This window comes from Arachis hypogaea, chromosome 10 (genome assembly GCF_003086295.3).
Source record: "Arachis hypogaea cultivar Tifrunner chromosome 10, arahy.Tifrunner.gnm2.J5K5, whole genome shotgun sequence".
NCBI classification, from domain to species: Eukaryota; Viridiplantae; Streptophyta; class Magnoliopsida; order Fabales; family Fabaceae; genus Arachis; species Arachis hypogaea.
In genome coordinates, this window is record NC_092045.1 from 90,306,486 (window position 1) to 90,332,354 (window position 25,869).

At 31.8% G+C, this 25,869-nt stretch overlaps 1 protein-coding gene across 2 annotated transcripts; it reads left to right on the top strand.

Moving 5' to 3' along the window:
- Positions 1-341: 341 nt before the first annotated feature.
- LOC112715889 (2-deoxy-glucose resistant protein 2) lies at positions 342-10,595 on the top strand. 2 transcript variants are annotated; one of them, XM_025767707.3, is made up of 9 exons: positions 4,399-4,583; positions 4,726-4,784; positions 6,812-8,079; positions 8,157-8,247; positions 8,373-8,530; positions 8,658-8,709; positions 8,821-8,906; positions 8,994-9,087; positions 9,613-10,595. In XM_025767707.3, the coding sequence occupies exons 3-9, from the start codon at positions 7,222-7,224 to the stop codon at positions 10,170-10,172; spliced, it is 1,899 nt and encodes a 632-aa protein (XP_025623492.1). In that variant the 5' UTR covers positions 4,399-4,583; positions 4,726-4,784; positions 6,812-7,221; the 3' UTR covers positions 10,173-10,595. The 2 variants fall into 2 exon arrangements, with proteins under 2 accessions (XP_072061183.1, XP_025623492.1); XM_072205082.1 differs by lacking the exons at positions 4,399-4,583; positions 4,726-4,784 and adding an exon at positions 342-474.
- Positions 10,596-25,869: the final 15,274 nt, after the last annotated feature.

The following is a 25,869-nucleotide window of genomic DNA, read 5'->3' on the forward strand; positions in this document are numbered from 1 at the left end:
ACTAAGGCGTATTATAATTTTCTATTTTTCCTTTATTGCAGGAGGTTGAACATCGGGACGATTATAATATTATACTAGCAACAAAAAAAAAATTAAATATGAGATTATTAATTTATTATAGGTATCACGAGCTTTTGGTTATAAATGAGAAGAGATCGAGAGAAAAGATTGAACAGAGATTTGTCCCTAACCACTAGAGATACTCAGCCCTAAAACCCTCCAATAACTTCCACATTTTCCTCCTATATATTTAATATAATGAAATTTCATGATATTTCCATTTTTATTCATTAATTTTGTGGCATGATGATATAAATAAATGTAGACACTACAGTACATGCATGTATATAATTAAGAAAAAAGACGTCAATTATTACAAGATTTTGAACACTGCAGCAACAAAGAAGTGAACAAGAGCCAAGACTCCTTAATCCATATTGTTTAGTCTCCAACAAAGGGTTCTTAAATCTTAAGGTTAGTGCTCTACACTGCTGAATAAAACTTGTAATTGTTAATGAATTTATTATTTTATTTACTTTTAATTCAATCCACAAACTTTATTATTATTTTATCCAATTCAAACACACTGTTGCACATTCCTGTACATCCTTTCACTCTGTTCCCTCTCCTCTATTTTCCAATAATGTTGATTGCTTGTTTGTTTGTTTTCCCGAGAAAAGAAAAGTTGGAAAGGAAATCTCTAGAAGTGCTACACACTATTGAATTATTATTTTCCTTTTATCATCTTTTTGGAATTTTGATTGCTTGGTTTGTGATATGCATGAAATCTAGCATTATTATTGATTGTGTTACTGTAAAAAGCAAGAAATAAAGTTTAACAAGACCAAGTGATGAATGCGACCTAAGATAATAGGGAAATCAAATGTTATGATTGAAATATTGCCAAATGCAAAATAATAATTGAAATATGAGAATTCATATGATACTATTCCATGTCATGGAAAATGCTTGGTCTGCGATTCAATGGGAGACCAAATGGCGTGGCACCTAGAATCATCTTGTTTGTTTTTATGCTTTGTCCATGTGAACTTCACATGAAAAAATAAGAATTCAACCATATGCTATAACCTCTTTTTTACTAATTATGCACTTATTATTTGATGAACATAAAATATAATGTAACTTCTATTTAGAGTAAGCTACAAGTGTAATTTATCTTATAGTCATAGAATTAGTTAGTTACTTAGAAAAATATAATAATAGCTTTTAAAAAAATGAGTGGGTGTTATATATGAAAAAATATTTATTTTTTTATAATAGTAACAATTTGTCACTTTTTAGTTTGTACATAATTCTGAATTTGGTGATTCTCAGAAAAAATAATATAATATTATTATTTACTAAAATATGATGTTCAAAATTTGTCATTAGTGTATTGTACTTTTAAAAAAGTAAAAAATAATAAAAAAAGTCAACTCGTAGACAAATTATATTTTTAAAATATAAAAAAATAAAAAAACAATTAAAACTCAGCAATTCAAATTTTTACAATTTTAAGTTAAAAAAGTTTTCAATTGACCAATGACAAATTTTATTTATTTTCATATTTTTAAAATTCACCAATAATAATTTTCGTTTTTTAGGATCTCAACGGTTCATCGCCCAACAAATCATATGAAAAAATTTTAGCCACAATTTGTGTCCTTGTTGTTGGAGCATCAAATCTGTAACAGTAAACCGACAAATGTGACAATAGAATTTATTTGGTTTTCACTTTGCACTCAACAGTAACCTGGAACTGGCGGCTGTCAGATTTGATTTGATCCTTGGTTTGAAGACTGTAAAAGGATAAAAAAATTCTAAAATTGTTGACTGAAGATTTTCTTTATTTTTTTTAGGGCGAAGATTCCCTTTAATTGATTACAAAAATCATATTGCTTAGTTTCTGATTCTTTTTGAGTTAAATGCATACAACATGCGACTTCGTTAGTTAATACGCAATATAAAATCAAATTAGTCTTGAGGTTTTTACATGATAGTTAAATTGAATAATTTTTAAATCAATCAAATTAGCCTTTCAAATTCAAACTCGTAATCAAATTAATTCTTTGTTAATTGACTAGTCAACAATATTAATGGTAAACTGTAAATTCTCAATGAGCAAGGGAGTTTACATACACATGTAACGTATAAAAGAGGTGTTTGCCTTTTTTTTTTTTTTTACTAAAATGGAAATATAAATATGTGAGTTTTGTAATTCTAAGGAGGAGAATAATTAACTAAAATTATAACTTAACATGTAATAATTATATAATCCATTTATATTTTAAAAAAAAGATTAAAATTTGATTTTCTAATTGTGAGTTACTTGACATAACATTAAAATTTATTAGCACAAAATATTTTTAAATTAGTTGTTAAATTGATTATTATTTGATTTTCATTATCTCATGATCAAATTAGTCCCTCTCCTCAAAGATTAAATAAATTAAAATACTTTTGGTGCTATATCAACTTCCCTAATATACTTTTGTGATTAGTAGTAGTATGAAGTAGTACATGAGTGTAATTTTTGAAATGTAGACATTGTTTTAGTTAATTAGTTGTATGCTCTTTTCTGGTTTGAATTGAGATATGAGTAAATAATAAAATTTCTTTTTGAAATATCATTCGTTTTTTAAATTAGTCTTAAAAAAATTTTTTAACTAAATTTATTCTTTAAAAATTTTAAATTAATTACGTTGATTTTTTTGCCAATTTCTTTGTTAACGACATTAAAATTTGCTGATATTACACATTAGTAATATTACAGCACACACTTAGTAGTCTTGATTAGCTGCAAATATAATAAGTTTATAAATTAGATCAAATCAAAATTTAATTGAAAAATAACTTTACTTAATGTATTAGAATCTTTCAATTTGAAGTTCATTGATCTAACTTAATATATTTATCATATTAGTTATTAATTAAAATTAATAGATGTATACTGTGGTGTCACTTAATGTGACACATTAACAAATTTTGACGTCATTAGTAACAGAAATGATAAAAAGATCAATATAACTAATTTAAATAAAATTTTTGAACGACAAATTTAATTATTTTTTTTCGAAAACTAATTTAGACAAAAAATAATTTTTTAAAGACTAATTTGATAATTTGTTCTTTAAAATGTAGATACATTTTGTTATTATTGTTATTTATTATTATTAAGTAGGAGATAGTGAAAGGAGCAAAGATTAAGAAATTGAAAGGGCATTCTCAGTCTCAGTGTACAATCTATTGGCTCCACACTCACCCTACCGTGGTCCATAGATAACTAATTTATTTATGGATTAATTTAACCAATACCCTAACTTGCTCAAATATTCCAGATCTACTCTTGTTCACGCAGTAATTATTGTTTAATTTCATGGTCATGGATAATGTGAAATATTAAAATACATATGTTATGTAATGTGAGCATGTTTTCCTAATAATTTGTGAGCAAGTTCTCTTTTATTTTATTTGATTTTCACCTAACATAAGTCTAGAATATATATATATATATATATATATATATATATATATATATATATATATATATATATATATATATATATATATATATATATGTATATATAAGAGAAGAAAAGAAAACAGAAATTCTAGTATCTTAATAAAATATGATTAATATACATTACACGTGGTATGTATTGTTCTAATGATAGGGATACCTTGGATCATATGTAGTGGAGATCGATCTTTAGAATGAAAAAAATAAAATAAAATAAAGAGAGTTACGAGACATTTCCAGTATGTCTCATAAAATTCCAATCAGATTGGTTAGGTTAGTTGCGTTCTTTTACAGTAGGATTAGATACATAGGTGTTATAGATAGGAAAAAAATATTATGATGCAACAAATTGAAAAGATGTAATATGAAAAATTAAAATATTATATGACAACAATTACATAAATATATATTATTAGTATTAAAAGGTATATACTATAGTATCTATGGTTATAGTAGCTACAATGACTATAAAAATAAAAATATATCTTTAATTTTAATAAAACTTTTTAAATATTACTAAAATGATTTAACTATCATAATTAGCATAGCCATAAACAATTCCATCATATTAAAATTAATAATTTACGTAACATGAATTTCTTAGGAGACAATGGTGAAAGCCTAGGGGAAGCGTGGTTGTGGTTGAGAGTAGTGGAGGCGAGGTATTTGGAATGTTCGATATTTTCAAAGTGGTGAAAATGATGCATACAACGAACCATCTTATCATACTTTTAATTTGTTTACTTTCTTTTTTCTACTCTTTTGTAATTTCCTTTTATGCATGTAACGCTGTAGTATCCTCATCATCCTTCCAATCCAATTTTCGTTGCAAGATATAAAGAAGAAATAATGTTTCACTTTCTTTGTTCTATATGAAGGGGATTCACAACAATGAAGAAACTCTTATGGGGTTAAGCTATAAAGAAAACACACATAGCCATAGACTCCTATAATTCCTAGATAGATATCATAAACCAAGGTCCAAGCCACACACCCTTTTGAGAACAAAGGTTCTTCAAGTTTCTTATATTCATGATGGGGTCCTCACTCTGAGTGCTTTCACGTGAGTTTCTTTCGTTCTTGTTCTTGCTCAAAAATTCCACACATCCCAAAGAACTAAGGGAAAAAAAAAAAGGACAAAGGCCGTTTTGGGAGAAGTTTTTTTTTTTTTAAATTAATTTCCTTCAATATTTTTTCTTTTACAGAGAAGGGTTGAAAAAATTGGAATTGAGGTGTAGAGGAAGTGGTGGAAAGTTGTTACAGAGTAAGGTCCTTTTCCTGTCATTAATACCGAATGTATATATATGTAATGATAATAAATAATCTAAAATTAAAATTCCATACCTACTATTTATATTTTTATCATTATATCGATTCTAATTTCTAATGGCTTACGTATAATTAATTTAATAAAAAATTAAATAAAATTTCAGAAATTTAAAAGTTCAACTACTTTGTTTGACAAATTCTTTTGATGCCATCTCAATTTCTTTTCCATTTATAACACTTTAAGAAAATTTACATCTTCTTGGTTGCTAATTTATCTATTTGTCAATGATGCACTAAATGGGTTGGTTTTTTTTTTTAATTTAGCTAATATGTTTTCTACATAGGTTGTTTTTTTTATTTTTCATACATACATGTTGAAGCTATTATTAATAATTTGTTTTAATTTTTTAATTTTTATAAATATATTAAAAATTAAATTATATATTTTTTTAATTGATAATTTTAATATGTATTCTTAACACACGTGTATTAGCAAAATTCTAAATTAAATTGCATCATTATTTTATTTTTGAGCAAATTTATGATATACTTCTAAAAACGTTGGGGTTTATTTGTCTTAATTTGTTGTTTTAGAAAAGAAAATGGTGTGATATAAATGAATGATAGTCATAAGAGAAAGAAGATAGGTATAGAGGTAGAGTACATAGTAGGCAGTGTAGGTAAGAAAGTTGTCTAGAATAGCAATAGCAATAGCAACAAGTTAGTGTAATTAATTAATGGAGTGTGTTTTTAGAGTGAGAGAAACACGGAGGCCAAGAATTGAAGTTGGAATTGGGAAGGGTTGTTTTGTTGGAATAAGGAAAGGGCTACCATTCATCAAGCTGTGACTTCTTTTTTTAGACCCTTCCTTGTCTAATCGCTTTCTTCTTCTTCAATTACTTGCTCCCTCTTGTACTATGCTTTGCCCACCACCCCACAACTTTTACATTTCTTCTCTTTCTTTTCATTCTATCTCTTTATTTTAGGTTGGTCAATTTTTTTAAAAATATACATCATATTTAATTTTATTTTTGATATTTTTAATTTTGTTCCTAATATTTTGTATTGAATTAACATTCAACAATAATTTTAATATAAATAAAAAATTAAAAATAAAATTAAATATTTTAAAAAATTATAAACGTTGAAAATAAAAAATAAATGTATTTTTTATTTTATTATATCTATCCTAATTCTATATTATGTAGACATTAAAAATTAAAATATATATTAAAAATATGTAAAAGAATATATGCATATATATTAATTCATAATAACTAATTTAATAACTAATGTTTTATATATACTTACTATTTTTGTTACACAAATATTACTATCGAAGGCATTATTTTATACATTTTAGTGCTTTTTATTTTTTTAAAAATATTATTAAATGAGAGAACACTAATTTTTTGGGAGTACTGCATGAATTATAGAATTATGTACGTGTACGAGTTTTAATTACACCAATTAAAAACTCCCCTTAAAATTTGAATTAAAAAACAAATCTACCACTACTATCTCGAAAGTTTGACATTGGTCTTCAATATTTCAGCCAAAAAAAGTACTTGTGATGTTTCCAGTTTGCTTGCAGATTCTCATATCGTTTGTTGTTGATGTTGCCAATGCCATGCTGGTATTTGACTATATGAATATTGAAAAGCAAAGTAGAATAGAGTAATATTCTTTGTGTAAGTAACAGTTTTAGCCTCGAAATGGAAATTGGCTTTTTCAAAATTCTAAAATTTTTTTGGATCTCTTCACTTTATCATACGATAAAAAAAATTAAAATTATTATTTTTACATTAAAATTAATTATTATATATTTATATATAAATATATATATATTTTATATTAATGACTAATTTTAATAGCGAATTTTATTGTAAATATAATAGGATGAATGAAAAATAGTAGTACTACTACAGTTTGATTATAATAAATTGCGATGATTGATTAGTTTAAATTGAACGAAAGACACACACATAGTTGGTTTCTAATAGTGAAATTGTTGTTGGTTAGTTACGAGAGGAAGAAAGGAAGGAAGGAAGAGACATAGGTGTAACCTTGATAGACTGTGAAAAGAAAGAGGAAGCAGCAGCGTGTGTTGTGAAGAGAGCCACGAAGCAAAAGAAGGCACAGATCTCAAGAAACTCTCACACCATTGCTCCACACGACACTTGTTACCTTTTTCTCGTTTTGTTTCCTTTACCAAAGGTTCACTGCACTTGTCCATTGACTTGTACCACCAGCTACCACCATAGTTGGAGGGTCGGTCTCAATCCACTTTCCAATATATATATTCTTACCATCAAGAGTGTGTCCACACATAAACTTCTCTTCTTGGGCTCTGTGATTCTTCTTGGTTTGTTTATGATGGTTACTGACCTCAAAACAAGTGTTCTTATTGGCTTGGGATTTGGAAACTGGACATGTATGTTTCACATTGGTATTTAAGGGGATTTCAATATAAGGAGGATATGCTGCTCTCTCATGATGGTGGAGAAGATGAAGTGTTCTTTGATTCTCTGGATTGTTTGTCACCACCTCACGATGATGATGATGATGAGTTTGGTTATGAGGTTTGGATGAATGAGCCTCTTTGTGTGGAGGAAAGGAGGGAAAGGTTTCTTCAGAGAATGGGTATGGTTAGTGTTAGTGTCTCTTCTTCACACAATATGAATGATTTTGATGATGTCACATCTTCAACTGCTTCCATTTCTTGTGTTCCTACTTCTCAAGACGTAGCATTGTTTGATGAAATTAAGAAACGACCGGAGAATTCACCGGTTACTTTGCCCAAACAAGACTTTGGAGAATTTGGAACTTGTACAAGTAAAAAGAAGAAGAATTGGTGGAATCGCATTGCATATGGAATGAAAATTGGATCAAGATTGGATAAGGGAAGTACTAAAATTACAAGAAGGATCAATGTGAATCAGATTAAAAAGAGGTGGATGGAATTGAGTGCATTGTTTACTGGGCAGAATATTAGAGCTCACGATGGCCTAATTTGGACCATGAAATTTAGTCCCAGTGGCCGCTATCTTGCTAGTGGAGGCCAAGACGGCGTTGTTCGCATTTGGCGTGTCGTATCCACCGAGGCATCCAGTCTTTGCTTCAATGGAGTTAAGAGTGCTGACAGCAAAGTGAAACCACACAACTCTGCTCCTAAAACTCAATCCTTTGTTGTGTTCCCAAACAAGATTTTCCAAATTGAGGAATCACCAATGCAAGAATTTTGTGGTCATTCCAGTGATGTCTTGGATCTGGCTTGGTCAAGTTCAGATGTGAGTTTAACTTGTTATTAATTCTCTTATGTGTTCTCTTTGAATGTTAATCTGATCTATCATATCTCTTGATGCAGATTCTGCTTTCATCTTCAATGGATAAAACTGTTCGCATGTGGCAGATTGGTTGTAATCAATGTCTACATGTTTTCCATCACACAGATTATGGTAATTTCAGAACCAACCCTTTTAATCTCATTCTTTTCTGTTTAGTTGTAACTATAATATGAACCATTATTAGGATAACTTAGTATGATATTTAATTATTGTATCTCTTATTTACATGGAAGCAGTGACATGCATTCAATTCAATCCTGTTGATGAAAATTACTTCATCAGTGGCTCCATAGATGGTAAAGTTCGAATATGGGGAATGCGCGAAGAGCGAGTGGTTGACTGGGCAGACATTCGAGATGTCATAACTGCCATAAGTTACCAACCAAATGGAAAGGTTTGTTAATGTTATCAGTACTCAACTAAATCTTGTCAAAAAACTTTTTGATCTCTTTTCACTTATTCTTAGTATAAAAATTTACATTCAAAGGGGATTTTGAACCTTAGATTGTTTATTTGTGCAGGGATTTGTTGTTGGTTCCCTTACGGGCATATGTCGCTTTTATGTTGCTTCGGGTAAGTACTTATAGCTTTGAGTTTACCATAGTTATGATCCCTGGTTTTCTGAAAAAAATAAGATAGGAAATGAATTAAACAAGTGTCTAAATTTGATTACTAATGATTTAGGCAAACATTTCCATCTTGAGGCACAGATTAATGTTAGCGGAAAGAAGAGAACATCAACATCTCGCAACAAGATCACTGGAATTCAGGTTTTGATCTCGACATTCTTCACTAAAAAGAATTTTCATATTTTATACTTAACTTTGTTAATATTGCAACACTTGGTTCCATTGCAGTTTTCCAAGAAAAACCACCAAAGAGTCATGATCACATCAGAAGATTCCAAAGTCCGAATATTAGAAGGCATGGAACTTGTTCAGACATTTAAAGGTAGAGCACTCAATACCAATGCTAGGATAGTTTGCAAAATTTTAAACCTTCATTTTTCTTTCTTATAACTTTTCAACTTTTGTTTTGTGGTTGGTCAACCTTCATTTGTATCAAGATCTTTAGTTAACCTGAAGAACTTGCGGACTTGTCATTGTTACGGATTTCCTAAATGTTCTGTTTTTTTGTTTTGCTAAGCAAGCGTAATCATCAATTTTTATCTTTTTGTTTAAATTTAGACTCATCTCCTATAATAATCTTGTTTTTGTGTGTATATGTGACTATGTGTGTGTTTTATTTTTGTAAAATCTGTTTTAGGTTACATAACATAACATGTATTCCCTTTCTGACCTTATTGAAAAATCACAAGAATATTGACAAAATTAAGATAGTTCTTCCTTTTTTTTTATGTTTTAAAAGCTCTGATATCAGGTAATGAAACTATTTGTTGGTAAAAATTCAAGCAGACAAGATCAGAAGAAATACATTAATGATTATATTTCTAACAATGTAAAATTTTATCTTTAGGCCGTCGAAAATCTGGAAGTCAGACATCAGGTGCATTTATGTCGAGCGAGAAACATATAATTTCAGTTGGAGATGACTCTCGTGTATATATTTGGAACTACAAAGACTTTGGAAATGCTTCATCCAAGCATGCAAAATCGAACAATTCCTGTGAGTACTTTTGCTCCAAGGGTGTTACTGTTGCGATACCTTGGTCAGGAATGAGCACAGAAAGTAGCAACTCCTACAACAATTTTGCACATTGTTTCCCAGAAACTCAACACCAGCTAGAAGCTGCTCCCATGGTAGTTGGTTCTTCGGAACGTTTTTCCTTAGGTAGTTGGTTCTCCATTGACGGCACGTGCCGTGGTTCCATGACATGGCCAGAGGAGAAGCTCCCTAGTTGGGATTTACCTCTTGCGGAGCACGATGAATTCCATCACAGCCGGCCACAGCTACGCCCCAAAGAACCTTGTAATGACGGCTGTGTGTCAGAAACATGGGGACTATCGATAGTTGCAGCCGGTTGTGATGGGACCATCAAGACATTCCACAACTTTGGATTGCCTGTTAGGCTCTAGGAACTAGGTTGTTATATGCCTTGTTTGGTGCTCGGAAAACCAAAATAACTTGCTCAAATACAAGACACCTCTTGATTTTTGCGTTCCACATTCTTGAAGCCTTGGATTCCAAGAATAATTGGCAAAGAAATTTGAAGCATTGGAGTTTTGATTGATGGTGGTGGTGTCTGAGGCTTTGTTCCTACTTAGCTAGAGAAATTTTCTTTCTTTGATTGTTAAATTCATGTTAGATGTTATTAGCTTCTGACATGTTTCGGGGATTTGTACATTCACAATATTATTATGCTACTAATTTTAATGTGGTCCTGCTTGTAGAGTCAGGCCCAGGAGTCCAAATTTTTTGTGTGGATATTGTTAGTTAACTTACATGACAGGTACACATTTTTTTTTAAATAAAAAATTGCAATTAAAGTTCTGTTCCAATAAGGCTTTTGTGACATTATGTTGTTGCTCCTTTAACGAATGACGTAATAAAGTGGGATAGCAGTTGAGGTTTAGTTCAAGTGGCAAGCATGGTGTTTTTTATTATGCTTAATTTGGAATTGAAATTTGATAAGACTAAGTCGTGGATGAGAACCTTTAAGTACAGTGTGTGTGAATATGTAATGAGAATGAATTTGTGATGTTGTAATATTTTAAGAATTGTCTAATTCATCCGACAAAAAATGTGACATAGGATTGTGTGATGTTATGTAACATTGCTTTTCCCCATATATCTATAGGTTTTAAGTATAATACATCAGTATTTTGATGAATTTTATTCATTGATCTTAATTATATATTATATATATTTTTTATAATTAAAATTAATAATTAACAATTATTAAAATTTCAGTATACCAGTGTGCGTAACATTTTTTTTTATAAAATTACAATGCTTTAGCACAATTAAAGTACTTTATTTAGATTTTCTTAGGAAATTTATAAATATTTTTTTAAAAAAATATATTTTAATTTCAAATAGGAGATGTTTGGAGGTGTAGACAGAGGGTTTGTTTATTTCAAAGTTATGTGAATATGTGATTTCATCATTTTTTATAGGGGTTAATTTCTACGTATAAGTGATTTTGCTATACAAGTCTTACAAGTTCTCTAATTGATAGTACGTTTAAACGCGCTTGTTATGCACATATGTTTCACGCGCCTCTAACAGATTTTTAATTTTTGAAAGGATTCCGTTTTCTTTTTTGAATTTCTTGTCTTCTTTTTCTCCTTCTTCATTTACGTGCTTTTCTTTCTGTGTTCTCTTTCTTCGTTATTCTCGATTTCCATTGTTTTTTGACATCAAACTCTGAAATCGTTTTTAAAGATAATGGATAGTTCAACTTCAGATTGTCAGATGAATCAGTGCGTGAACCTTGTCTGTAAAATTTCCTTGTTTGAATTGAATCTAATGTACTAGTTCTGATTAGAATTAATATAATCTTGTCCATTTTATATCAGACGTTCGGGTGTAGATCAAGAATATTTGGGTGTATTTTTATAAAAGTTTGGGTGTATTTACAGTTTATGACTTTTCATCTGACAGAGGGTGAATTGTCTTATTCTTTTAGTTGAATTGTTTTAGTTTCTGTTTAGTTATGATTCATGAATCTGGTTTTTATTATTTTTTATGATGGTTTTATAGTTGTATTTGCATTCTATAGTTTATGCTTGTTTTAATATGGTGTATTTTGTAGTCCTTCTGTGGTGTATTTTGGGTATATTTTGCAGCCCTTGCTGACTTTGGTGGCCGATTTTAGTGTACACGTAACATAACTCATTTCTATATCTGCAGCAAATTTGGGTGTAAAAACGAAGATATTTGGGTATAATATGAAAATATTTGGGTGTAAAACGAAGATATTTGGGTGTATTTTTATTCCGATGAGTTCTGCATAATTCAGAACTCTTCCTCTTCCTCCTCCTCATCTTCTGTTGCTTCTTCTTCTTCATCTTCTTATTTCAAATTCTCATCATTCTTTTTGAGAGAAAAAAATCAAACAAATAAAAAAATACATAATGTTGCAAAATTAAAAGAAGAAGGAGGAGAAACACGATGATAAAGATAAAACACGCGAAGAAAAAGGAGAAGAAACACAAAGAAGGAGGAGAAGAAGAAGGAAGAAGAGGAGGAGGAGGAGAAACGGAAAGAAAAATGACAGTTGTGATTTTCATCGAGGAAGAAGAAGAAGAGTCGTTCATAATGGTGAGTAGCACGCTTTGGAAACAGGAAGTGGTTGAGTAACGTGTGTGTATTTACTCTTAAATGTGGAAGTGTAATGCGCGTGTGTTTTGCTGAGTTTGTGCCAACTTATAAGACTTATAAGCCAAAAAAGCTTGTATGTGTAGCATACCTGCTTTTATAGATAAATATTTCAATAAAAATATTATTGTAAATTATCATATTATTCAATCAAATTTATTCAATTAAATATGTAAAATTATCTAATGATTCATAACATCATCTTCGTATAAAAACATCTTTAATAAATATATTTAACATACAAGTGTCCTAAAATATTAAATATAGAAAGATTTTGTACAAATTTAAAGTTTTGAATATCTTTTGTTTTGCATTTATTCAAGAACAAACATTTAAAATTTATATTCTAAATAATCTTAACAAATGTCTTTAAGATATTTGCAAAATTTATATCAACACACATTTTGTTGTTAATTTAAATTTTCTATGACTTTATTCTAATGCCTACCCTATGTTTTTTTCCCTATCATTCACTTTTGAATGTTAAAATTAATATCACGCTGCAAGAAAATTTCAACTTCATGATGTGTGTTGACTTTTTTTATTTTTTTGGGTGAGAAAGCGGGACAAACGCCCAAAGTTACAGCATGGAAATAAACCCGAATAACTGCATCTCTCTAGAGACATTTTTAGGCTACTCTTTGCTAAAAAATCAGCCTCTATTTGCTTCTCTATAAACATATCTAACCACAATTTGCCATTTCCTCCTTACCATCTGCAAAATGCTTCTGATTAGAGAGTTTGGGTGCCGCATATTCTTTTCAACAGGGACAGATTAGAGGGTCATGGAGACATGGCCTCTTTAGAATTGAGTTGTTAGTCTAGTAGTTAATAAAAAAAATTGAGTCTCATGACCTAGGTTTAAATTCTAATTGTTATATTTTAAACATTAATAATGTATTATATTTTTTTAGGTCAACTATTTTGATCAACAAATTTTTTTAATTATTCCCTTTATTCTTTATTTTTTAGTAACCATTTGTTTTGATAAATTCTTTTTTATTGTTTTTTCTATCTTTTTTATTTTTTCTTTAACTCTTAAATCTATTATCATTTAAAAAATACTTTATTTTTTATAACAAATTCTAATTGAATAGTAAAAAAATATATACATAAAAATTAAATTATTTCAACATTTATTTATTTTCTCATGATATTAAAATAATAATATATTAAATCAATTATATATTAGTATGAATATTTTACATATTTTGTTCACTAATTTTAGCAATTTATTTTAAATGCATATATGAAAAATATCAGAATAACTTATTTATATTATTCATGTTTATTCTTTATAATAATAAAGGATGAAAATTAGAATTTTAGTTATTATAAATAATATCAAAATTAAAATTATTATTTTTTAGTAGAACTTTCTATTTTAATATAACACTTATTAATAATTTTTTATTAAAATAATAATAATAATATACAATATCATCAATTATATAATACAATATTTAATTATACAAATATTTAATTTTTGACTCTCTTTAAAAAATTTCTGAATTTTTTTCTGTTTTTCAACCTGTGTGATTGCTAGATACACTGTCTTTGCATCATTTTCATGATAACTTTTTCGAATTCTAACTCCCATCACTACAAGGGAAGCGCAAAATACCACGGCTAACTGGACCGTCATGGTTATGGGTGCCAGGATTAGGTTTGACGGCGGTTTCCAGCAACCGCTGGTATAACCACCACTAAATCAAAATTTTGCAGCAATCGTTTCAACAAACCATTGCCAAATGAGAGTGACACAATTTTCAGCATGTTTACCGGCGGTTAGCCGCTATTTACATAGAGGTTTTCAAGTTGATGCGTGTTTTCCGGCGGTTTTATTAATGCCCAAAAACGGAACCAAGTTTCGAACACAATTATTGGCGGTTGCAAATCGCCACAATATCGGACAGATTTTTCTAACTCTGTGGCACTTTTCGGTGGTACAAAATCGCCGCTAAATTAGGAAAGATTTTTAAAAAATCCGAAATTTGGATTTTTCTAAAAAGATGGTTCAATTATTTTTAAAATATTAAAACTATTTATTTTTTTGCTTTTTAGATTTTCTATTATTTTAAAGGGTTAATATTTTCAACTTTAGTATCTAAACTTGTAGCAAAAACAATAAGATTATCTACAAAACAAAATAATATATTCATGAAAATATGAAGAAAACAAATCTCTTGCAAAGAGTTGTATAGTCTAATTCAAAATAATATTGTAATCAATCCAAAATATCTCCAATCCTAATATATTATATTTCACTCTATCATTCCACAAAACGCATCCCTACAGCGATGTCTGGTCGTAACTCCTCACCCTGCCATTGAAATAGATAAATCAGAGCACTCTCCATCGCCTGCCTCTTTTTCTTCTCTCCTGCTGCCTCATTCTCCATCGTCTTTCTCTTCAACTTCTCGCCTTCTAGCTCTGCCTTCAGACTCTATTGCCTGACGCAAGTGAATTCGGACCAAAGAGTTGACTAGGAGTCGGTTCGAAACCCACACCACATACTCTACCCGGTTTCTCTTTTTCGAAAACCTGAGCAATGGAATCATTTTGAGACAACATTCTAGAAGACTCATCATGTTGCTCAATCTCTTCAATTCTTTTCTACAGACACAAATTAGCAAATACTATCAATTTGTTGATGGGTCCATCTCATTTCAAGAACACACCAAACAGAACGATTAACTATATCACTTACATCACATAAAAAAAACACAAAAATATGAATGAAAAACATTAGTCTCAAAAGTTATTTACATAAAACAACCAAAATAAAGCATTTGTTTCATGAAATGCCAACCACTATAAAAAGAAATAAAAGACAAGTGAAACTGAATTATTTCAAACATAACAAGCAAAGAATTTTCCAAAGAAATGTGAAACTTTACTTAAGGATTGAAATCTCATGCAATGTAGGACATGTCTTTTTAATGCTTAACTAACAACTGTCCTAGGTAGCATATATATAATTTGCAGCAATAACTAAGGACCTGTAATCCACAAATCAATGAAATCACAGATGAAATTCAACCATAAGCATATCATGATGCACTTGAATTACTCTTGAGATTACTTAATTTGCACACCAAAAATAACCTCCTCTGTCCAAATTTGTTGTGATCTTCGTTAACTATTATCCATTCATCTAGGTTTAGAAATAACACAAACAATAAATCTCATGACATGTATAATTAAATAAGCCAGCGATATAAATCACCACAAGACCATAATTAGACAACAGCAACATCTCCTTCCCCATAAGACCCTACTATATCTTAGCATTTACCCTTTAAGTGTCAACAGGCCCCTACCAAAACCTTGGCGTTCAATCTTCCTTTAACCAAAGCTTTGAAATAATGATTCAATAAGTAATAGCAATTTAACCAAAAGAAATCCTAAAATCAAGAAAAAAAAGCTCAAATTTCTTACATCGAGAAAGACTATCAAAGGCTTAAAAAGAGCAAAAATGTCAACTGTGTTGGAAATTTAGAATTGCATTTTTTCTCTATCAATAAAGCTTATATAAATTATAATCAATATGGTGCCAAAAATTTATGAAATCTAAAAATTATACAGATTCAAATTTGAATATTTGTCGATCATATATCATTTATAAATGGCACAATAAAATTAAGAAAATATCATATATCATTTCATATAGAAGTAAACTATTATTCTATTTGAGATCATAATTTTATCGATAAATTATAATAAGTAGTACTTACACCAATTGCTCTTACTTCATCATTGATATAGGAGCCATCTTTTTTTTTTTATGCACTGTGATCCACAACTCTCCTCTACTGACTCTCTTCCCTTGTTGATCCGATTGTAACAACAAAGTTTTTGCCATTGCCGTATTCCACAAAATCAAGGAAAATTAAGTCAGAGATAGTCCAAAGAGTGAATAAAAAAGTAAAGTACCTCTTCTTCCATCCGCCGTGCGAAACTTTTTGAACCGCCAGTATGGGTATATAGTTGTTTTGATCGATTATTTGCGTTTATCTTGCACTTCTCCTATTGGTCCATCAGAGACAAAGGGCCATGAGAAACTGATTTAAAAAGACTCAATGCAACATAAATTGTATTGTTGTGTACTAATGATATACTAGATTACCTTCGTCTCAGCTTTGGCGTTATTGTCAAAAAACCATCTCCAATGCTCTCGATCAATTCCCGACAGACGGTCCTCAATATTTTTCAGTCGTGAATGTTGGCTCGTAAAAATTATTATACAACCTCAGCCTTATTTTCTTTCAAGACTTCCTCATACTTTTTAAAATATTTTTCTTGATAGTTCCTCCGCTATCTTCATCAAAGTGAAAAATTTGCTACACAGATAATACAATTTGTCAATAATTGTAATAATAAGAAAATACCATTAATCCGTACAAACTTCAATCGATTGTATTATGATTCCAATCAATTAGATTTTGATATATCATTTAATAGCATAAGTCAATCGATTGGGTAACACAACCAATCGATTAAATTGTGAAAGCCCATATTGCTAGACATCAGTTCAATCGATTGGGTAACACAAACAATCTATTGAATAAGAAAAAGCCCACATGTCTTGCAAAATTCAATCAATTATTTTGTGGAAACCTGAATTCTAATCGAATGATTTTCTAAGAAACACTATTTCACAACCCTATACGGATGTAACAGATCAAAGATAAAATTTTAATCGATTAGGATTGCCAAAAAGTTATTACGATTAATGGAAGATCTAATTCATTATTATTTTTGTTTTTTATTATTAATAAAGATGATAGATGAATGATAAATAATAGTTTATAAATTAAAAAAAAAGATTTTATAATTAAATAATATATAAAAAATTAATTTGTAATTAAAATTAGATAAGGACTATTTAGCAGTTATTAAAAAACTTAAAAAACATGATTTATTATGGGACCATTTAATAGTCCAAACATTCTGAGACTGTCGAATTCTTTGCTTGGTTACTTGGACAGGATTTTTTTTACTTTCTGAACTAAAGCAAAATTTCAGCCACCATATGAAATAACAACATACAAGACGAAAATGTTTTGGGACTATCATTTATTAGAAATGAGGCAACTACTATTTTACCTTAAATACTAAATACCAACTACCTACTGAATAAGTCACTTAAGATTCAAAGCCACGCAAGTTAGCATTTAGAAATAACCAATTAAACTTAAGAATACATTTCCTTTTTGAATTCCCTCTTTAGCTAATGACACAAGAGCCTGGAAATGATTTTCTGGATCTTCACTCTCCTCAAATTCCTGAACCAATACACTAATGATGGTTATATACACTTCAATCTGAACTACTTCTTCAGAGAAGAGCTTCCACAGAGAAAAGCAACCTTAAAACGTGTCGATGCACACCAACTATGCAAAACAGTCATCCTATGACACACAAAACACAACAAAATTATCCACATTTGGCATCCACAAGATTCATAAAGAGAAAAATGATGATAATGTAATAAACCATCAGTTTCAGCAATTGCAAGTGCTTCCCTCGATTCCTCCAAGAATCCATCAGTTACCTGCAACACAAAAAGCAAGTCTTTCTAACCGTGAAAGTTCCAAAACTTTTATTCACAAATCACAATGAATTTGAAGCTTGTGCTCTGATTGAGGGCAAATATTATAATTTTCTCTAGAAGTCAGCTATTTTAATATTAGAATTCATATTTAATGGCAGTTGAAGTAATAGATAATCGAAGTTGGAGTAGACACTATAGGCATCAAAGCATTCATGAGAAATAGAAGTAACATGTAAAAATTGTCTCTGGTACAGTTGATGGTAGATAAGAAATAAATTAAAACTAATATAGAGACTCAACCCCCAAAAATCCTCGAACCTATAGGTAAGTTATCCTCAATAAAAAAAAACACCTAGCACTATACCTGAACTTAGTTTGAAGGTATTTAGCAAGAACCACCACTTTATCCAAGTTTTCATTAGCTTCCAATGATAAACTCAACAAGTGCAATAATCAGAAGCAGAACATCAATTAAGAAAATATAATGAAATGCATTAATTAGTTAATTTACAAAAATATTATTTGAGGCATAAAACTAATCTAGGTCATGAACAATTTTAATTTTGGAGTGGATCCAACTATAAAACTAACTCAGAATCAAGCTAAAATTATTCAAGTTGAACTCATCTGAACATTGAAGAATAAAGACACTTACCTTAAGTCATTGTTCTACATAAAACAAATATTTTCCTATATAGATTTCTTGGCAAATGACCTGAAATGTAACGAAATAATCATTAACATGTTATAACAACCATCTCTAATTAACAAAAGAATTTTCTAATGAAATTGAATAACAAACCTTGTTAATTTCATGGCGTGGGATCCTTAACATTTATTTCCTCAGAGTTTTGTAAAAACAAAAACAGAAACAAAATAGTATGCCACATTTTTTGCAACAACAAAAGGATCATGAATTAAAAAATAAATAAATAAATTAACACACTTTAGGCAATGCCTACAATAAAAAAATCTCATCACAATATGTTGCTCTAATAAAAAACTTTAATACAAATACAGAGGTTCAATTTCTCAAGTTTTGCTACTAGACGAAAACGAACAGAACCAAAAGTGAAAAACAACAAAAATAGTACAAAGTCAATAATAATATACATATGTAAGCTTCACTGGAAGACTATTATTCTTGTTGTTGTTGCCAAAGAAGTTATCAGCGGAGGCGGCAGTGAAAAAAGAATGATGCGATGACAAGCAACACCGGATCTAGATGGCGATGCAACGACCTATGACAAAGGAGTGAGCAGAGAAGCCGGTGAGACCAGAGGAGGCAATAGTGAGAAAAGAACGACGCAAGGATGAGCAACGACAGATCTCTAGAAGCGAATCTGGACGATGATGCAACGATCAGAGGAGGTGGTATGACCAGAGGAGGCAATGGTGAAAAAAATGGTGCTATCTGAGAAGACGACGATGGTAACTCCGTAACTGGGGAAGAGGAGAATGGTGTGGGTGAGTTAGGATTAGTGGGGGTAACTTGGTAGCTATCTAACTTTATTTAAATTGATGACCGATTTAGTAACTGATTAGTTTATTTAAATTAGTAATTGATTTAGTGACTAATTTAGTGGTTTTATCCTATTTTTCTGTCGGTTGCAAAATTGGTCTCTAAATTAAAAAATAGCAATCGATTTTGTGACTAATAGTTCCAAAGACATTACGTTTTTGTTTTTGTTCCTAATTCGGTCGCTAAATTAAAAATAGCGACCGATTTTAGTGACCAACTTTATTTTAGTTGTATAAAAATTTATCGGTTACTAATTCGTTTGCTATTAGTGACAGATTTTGTTGGTCGCTAAAATCGGTCGCTATCTTAACAATTAGCAACTGATTTAGTGACCAGGGCATTAGCAACCGAATTAGCGACCAAACAATTGTTCACCCTATTTCACTATCAATTGAAAAATCGGTCGCTAAAATAAAAAATAGTGACCGATTTTGGGACCAACAGTCCCAAAGATGTTACTTTTTGTTTTAGTTGCTAATTCGGTTGTTAAATTAAAAAATAGAGGCCGATTTTAGCGACCAAGTTTATTCTGGTTGGATTAAAACTTATCGGTCGCTAATTGAGTTGCTATTAGTGACAAATTTAGTGATCAACATTTTTTTTCTAAAAATTCTATATCAGTCGCTAAAATGATTACTATTAGCAACCAGTTTTTTCAGTCACGAAAATCAGTCGCTATTTTGATATTTTCTTATAATGATTGCGTACCTGTAATCTAGTGAGTCACTTGTATATATCGAGTTTTTTTTTGTTTGAAATGGTTATTCATATTCCTTGCTTGTTTCTCGGAGCCCTTCGCAAATCCTGGGCCTTAGTGGTTTGTTTTGGGACATTTATGGGGAAGTTGTTGAGTTTAATTGTTTCCGATCCTAAAGTTGTTAGTTTGTTTTAGGCTGATTTATTAATAATGGATCAAGGATAAAAGTTTCCTTTATGGAGTTCAAACATGGGTTTATGAACCAAATGGAGTGTGCTTCCACACAATTCCATCCAAACTCCTAGGTAGGGGTGGCAACACTACTCGAATCTATGGGTACTCACCCTGTTCCTATCCGTTCGGGGCGGGTAATTACCCGCCACCGCACCGGAACGGATTTTAATGGGGCGGGTTCTTAGGCGGGGTGGGGTGGGGTCAGGTTTAGGTTAAACCCGCCCCTACCGCCTCGGTATATATAATATATATCTAAATACATATATTTTTAATATATAATATATGTAATATATATAAAAGAATTAGTAAAATGATTAATAATATTGTATCATATTTTAATTTTTATTTTCATTTATGTTATGTATGTAAATGATAGTTATATAATTTTTAAAATTTAATTTTATTTGTTGGATTTAATAATTATAGGAGCGGATAGGGACGGGGCGGGTACCCGCAGGGGCAGGTTAGGGTTTAACATTTTACTACTCGCGGATAGAAGTGGGGCGGGTTCAATGCGGGTTTTTGTACGACGGGGCGGGATCGGATAGAACAAAAACCCGCCCCGTTGCCACCCCTACTCCTAGGCCTTGGTGTCTGAGGAACGTGTGAGCGACAAATTTATTTATCTCATAACAAGTTACACCCAGGATCAATCCCCAATAATAACTAGATTCAGTGTGTGTGAGTGTGTATGTCTAAAAAAAAATTTTCTAAACTTTTTGTAAGAGCCTTTGAAATTTTGATGAAATACTTAGCGATGAAATCATCCGTAAGTATTATTATTTTCTTTGTTCCAACCAAAGGCAGGTGTTTGGAAGGATCTTGTGGAACATTTAATCAAATTGCATTCTCTAAAAGTGTCATTATTAATTGATGATTTCCAAATGTTTGCAAGTATAGATAATTTCACTGAAAGAAATTCCAAAGCTTGCTTTCATTGAGTTACTACATGCAAAGGTTCATTAAGATTTAAGACCGGGTATTAATAAATGTGTTTAAAAAAAAACTTTTAGGATAAGGGTATTTCTTTTTCTATTTGAAAATAAATAATAAGATATTTAATTCTTATAAATTGAAATTCAAATTCCATGTGCTGCCATGCAATCGGGCATACAACCATAATTATATGTTATTTCAGCCTTGTAGTTGTAGTGGAAAAGGTATTTCATCACACTTTTAAACAATGCAACATACTTAGGGTTTAGGTTCAGTTTTGAAATTAGATTCGATATCTCCTTCAATATATAAATTTACGTATTTATTTTGAAAATATTTTATTCAATTCGTAATCTATTAATAAGTTCCACTCATTAACTAATTAAATTTGAAATATAGTTTGTGAATCTAACTTAAACTTAAATTTAAACTCATATATTAAATGAAGCACGGTTGAATTTTAGTGAGAGCTAGATAGGTAAGTTCAATTTATTATCTCGTTTATCAGGCTCATATATGATTTATTTTATACATTTAATTCTTAGTGATAATAAGTAATATATAATAAGTGTGCATCACTGCAAAATATATATATTTTACATATAAGTTACAATTTATACAAATTATGTTTGTGCTATTTGAGCTGGTTTCTGAGCTTAAGTTAGCTCATGAGTTTTTAGTTAACTTAACTGAACTTGTATGTAGCTTTTTTACTATGCTTGCTTCTTAATGAGTTGAGCAGACAGTCCAGTTCAAATTTTGTAAAACGAGTTTGAAATTGATCTGACTTCTTGATAAGTTCTTTTATAAAATAAAATGGTATGGTAAATACGCTACAGAGCCGAAAATATCATCGATTTTGATTTCAAATGTAAAATTGTTGTGGTATGTTGTAGACTTGTACTATATACTATTGTGTAAGAGAAATGGTCACTGAATAAAAATGAAAAAGAAACCTCAAAATCTGAAAAACGAAAAATATTATAATAAAATAATCACTGTTCACAATCGAGTATAATATATTGTTGTGGAAACATATATATAATAATAAGTATGTTAGAGAACAATTTTTATTTTCGGACACCATTCATGAATAAGTTAAGAAACTTAGGAAAGTGACAAACTACTGCGAATAGTAGTTACCATAATAGAAAGTTAGGTATATACTAACAATTGGACATTTTTTTCACAAGTTTTTATAAAGTACCTTTATACAAGAAGCACAAAAAATCAAATCAAACCAAATTGTATTTTGTGTGTGTACACTGTACATCATGATGATAGAAATTATCCTTCGATCCGAAAAATACATGCAATGTGTTAGGTCCTAGTGCTGAAATGCTAAATGCAAATTGGTGAAGAAGTTACAATTAGAAGCCAATGGCCCAATCTAAAATGAAGGAATCTATGATTATGATCATCAAATCGAAAATCTGAGAGTAGTAGCTAGATAAAAAGAAAGAAAGAATGTGTGAAGTGTCTTAATTGCTCTAATCATCAAGTGGAAGGAGAAGAAAAAGAAGAAGTTACTTAGTCATCATCAGAGTTATTTAGGGAGGAGGCAAACGCGGAAACGGTTCTTGACGCTCAAAGGCAAAACCCGCTAACATCCGATCGATCTCATCCTCGGTCAGCGGCCACATTGCACTCGTCTGCTGAATTTGTGGAGAGGAAATGTACGTTTGAGCGGTCGTTGACGTCGACAATGAAGGGTGCGGTACTCTCAGCCCTTGGGGTTCATTTATCGGCGACAAGGAACTGTTCGGCAGTTCATTCGGCGGCCCTTGAGTCTGCTCCAAACTCGCTACACTCGTCTGCTGAATCTCCGGAGAAATCGTCGTCGAAGGGTACGGTACACTCAGCCCTTGCAGTAAATTGGAATGTTCATTGATTGGCGTTAAGGAACTGTTCGACGGTATACTCGACGGCCCTTGAATCTGCTCAAAACTGGCTAAAATCCGATCCAACTCATCCTCAGTCCCCGGCCACATCGGCCCCTCCAAATTTTTAGGTACACTCGTCTGCTGAATCTCCATTGACGTCGAAGATGAACGGTTCCACGGTACACTCCGCGGCCCTTGAATCTGCTGCGGTGAATTGTACTGTGCGGTTATAGGCAACAAGGAACTGATAGACGGTCCAATCGATCGCAAAGAATGGTTCGCCGTTGAGGAATGGTACGCTATATTCGGCGCGGGAGTCACCCGTGCAATCTGTCGCATAGGGGGCGGAAGCTGAGGATGAAGAGGACGAGGAAGCTGAGGATGAAGAGGACGAGGAAGCTGACCAGAATTTCCCTTTAGCACTGCGTTCCTATTAGAACCGGGAAAGAAACTGTCTTGAGGTGCAATCTGCCACGGAAAAGAAGGAGGAAACTGACCGGAAATTCCCCGAAAAGCTGCTTTCTCATAAGAATCGGGAAAGAGACACTCTTGCGGTGAAATCTGTCGAAGAGTAGTCAGCATTGGAGATAGATCAATCTTGAACGCTAACTCAGGGATTTCTACTTCCCTAATCCTACTCTGAACGGCTTTTTGCGCTGGGCTCAACGGCGTTGGAGATAATATCCGGGTAGAAGACTGACCAATCTTGAAATTAGGGCCGTCTTTTTGCATCCTCCACTTTCTCATCTCTTCCAATGCTGCGTCACTACTGTCACTGGCACTACTCTGAACGGCTTTTGGCGCTGTACTCGCCGCCGTTGGGACTTCTTTGGCTCGGGCGGGGCCTGGGGACATCCCGGTGTGGCGTTGGACGAGTTCCTTGAATTCTTGTTGGTTGGCAGCTTGGTAGATCGGAGGCTCTTCATCGAGGTGGATAATTACCGGTTCCCGCTGTTGCTGCTGTGGCAGTTGCGGCGCTGAGGAAGTTGGGTTCTGGAGGCGTGCCGATGCAGCAGGGGGATCACGCTTCCGTTTCTTGCCCTTGTTCGATTCATTGGTGCCATGTTGTGGTGGCGGGGGTGGCGATGGCCGGCCTGGCCCTTCCATTGGAGTAGTTACTTCTTTCTTGGATGAAAAAAAAAGGCGCGAAAAAGAGTGAGGGTGGGACCAATACCGTTTTCTGTTTTTTTTGGATGACACTCTTTTCTCATTTCAGAGGTTTATATAATATTTTGTTTCTTTATCTTTTTAAAACCGTAAAAATTTAGATGGAGTTGTTTTTGTGTGAAATTTATATATAAAAATTCTTAAATAATAATTTAGTTAAATATATCAAATTATTTAATAAATTTTAACTATAACTTTACATGAAAATGATGTATTTGTATGTAAGTTTTCACTTTTTAAAATATAATAAAAATTAAATAATATATACTTTAGTCTATTTAATCACATTTTGATAGTTATTATAATTATCATAGTTCTGAAAATCGAACCGAACTGGTCGGTTCAGTTAGGTTAATCGGGAATCAGTCATCTGATCGGTTCGGTTGACTGTAAAAATTGATTGATAAAAAATCAATTAGAAAATCGGTCGAATCAGCGGTTAATTGGTGAACCATCAGAATCGGCCGGATTTTTTAAGGGTTTTCGGTTCAGGGTTAGACTTAAAACGTTGTCGTTTTTGGTGTTATATATATATATATATATATATATATATATATATATATATATATGAAAAAAACACCCCTGAAGATGGAAACCCTAATCGCTATCCCATACCATCATCCCACCCCTCTCTTCCTCTCTGAAATTTGATCTCTGGAGAAGAATCCAGCCCCAAACCCCCTTGGAAGCTGCAGTCACCATCCTCCCTCTGTTTCTCTGACTCAAAGGTGAACCCAACCCTAACCCCTTTTCCACAGCAGCACCCAGGCACCATCCACTCTTCATCGCCGAACTCTTTTCCTCACTGAGAGGGTGCTGTCGTCGCTCAACGTTCATCTTCTCCTCGCCCTATTCTCGTCGTCTGCTCGTGGTTGCTCGATCCTCGTCTCCGAAGACGTTCCTCTCTCGCTGTCAGCTTGGCTCCTCCCTCGCCAGATCTACTCAGAGCTACTGTTTGCATCACCATCTCTGCCCTGGTCATCAATCCCTCCTCTGTCTTCGTCGTTGTCAGGCGCTCTAAACTTGTGTCTCTGTCATCGTGCCATCACCCTCCCAGAAGTGGTCTATACAGATCGGCCCTCTTCTCGCCGTCGCCACGCTCGGAGCTCACTACAAGATTTTTGTTTATTTGTGGAGGTTTTTTTTCTTATTTGTGGAGGTTTATAACCCCCACCAAATAGTTTGTGGGGGTTTCCAAAACCCCCAAAATTTGAGGTGCCACGAGGTCTTTTGTGGGGGGTTTTTAACAACCTCCACAATTTATTCAGTGGGGGTTTTGTGTGTGTTTAGTGGAGGTTTTATATTTAACTTTTGTGGGGGTTTTAAATCACTTTTGTGGCAATTTAAAACCCCCACAAATTGATTTTTCAATTTGACATAAATTAACTATTTTGTGAGGTTTTCAAACCTCCACAAATCCTGTAATTAATTATTTATTTTTAATTTCAAATCATTC

Coding starts and splice junctions, on each gene's coding strand:
- LOC112715889 (XM_072205082.1), top strand. CDS start 7,222: ATGTATGTTTCACATTGGTATTTAAGGGGATTTCAATATAAGGAGGAT. Junction 8,080..8,156: donor TGGCTTGGTCAAGTTCAGAT/GTGAGTTTAACT, acceptor CTCTTGATGCAG/ATTCTGCTTTCATCTTCAAT. Junction 8,907..8,993: donor ACAAGATCACTGGAATTCAG/GTTTTGATCTCG, acceptor GTTCCATTGCAG/TTTTCCAAGAAAAACCACCA.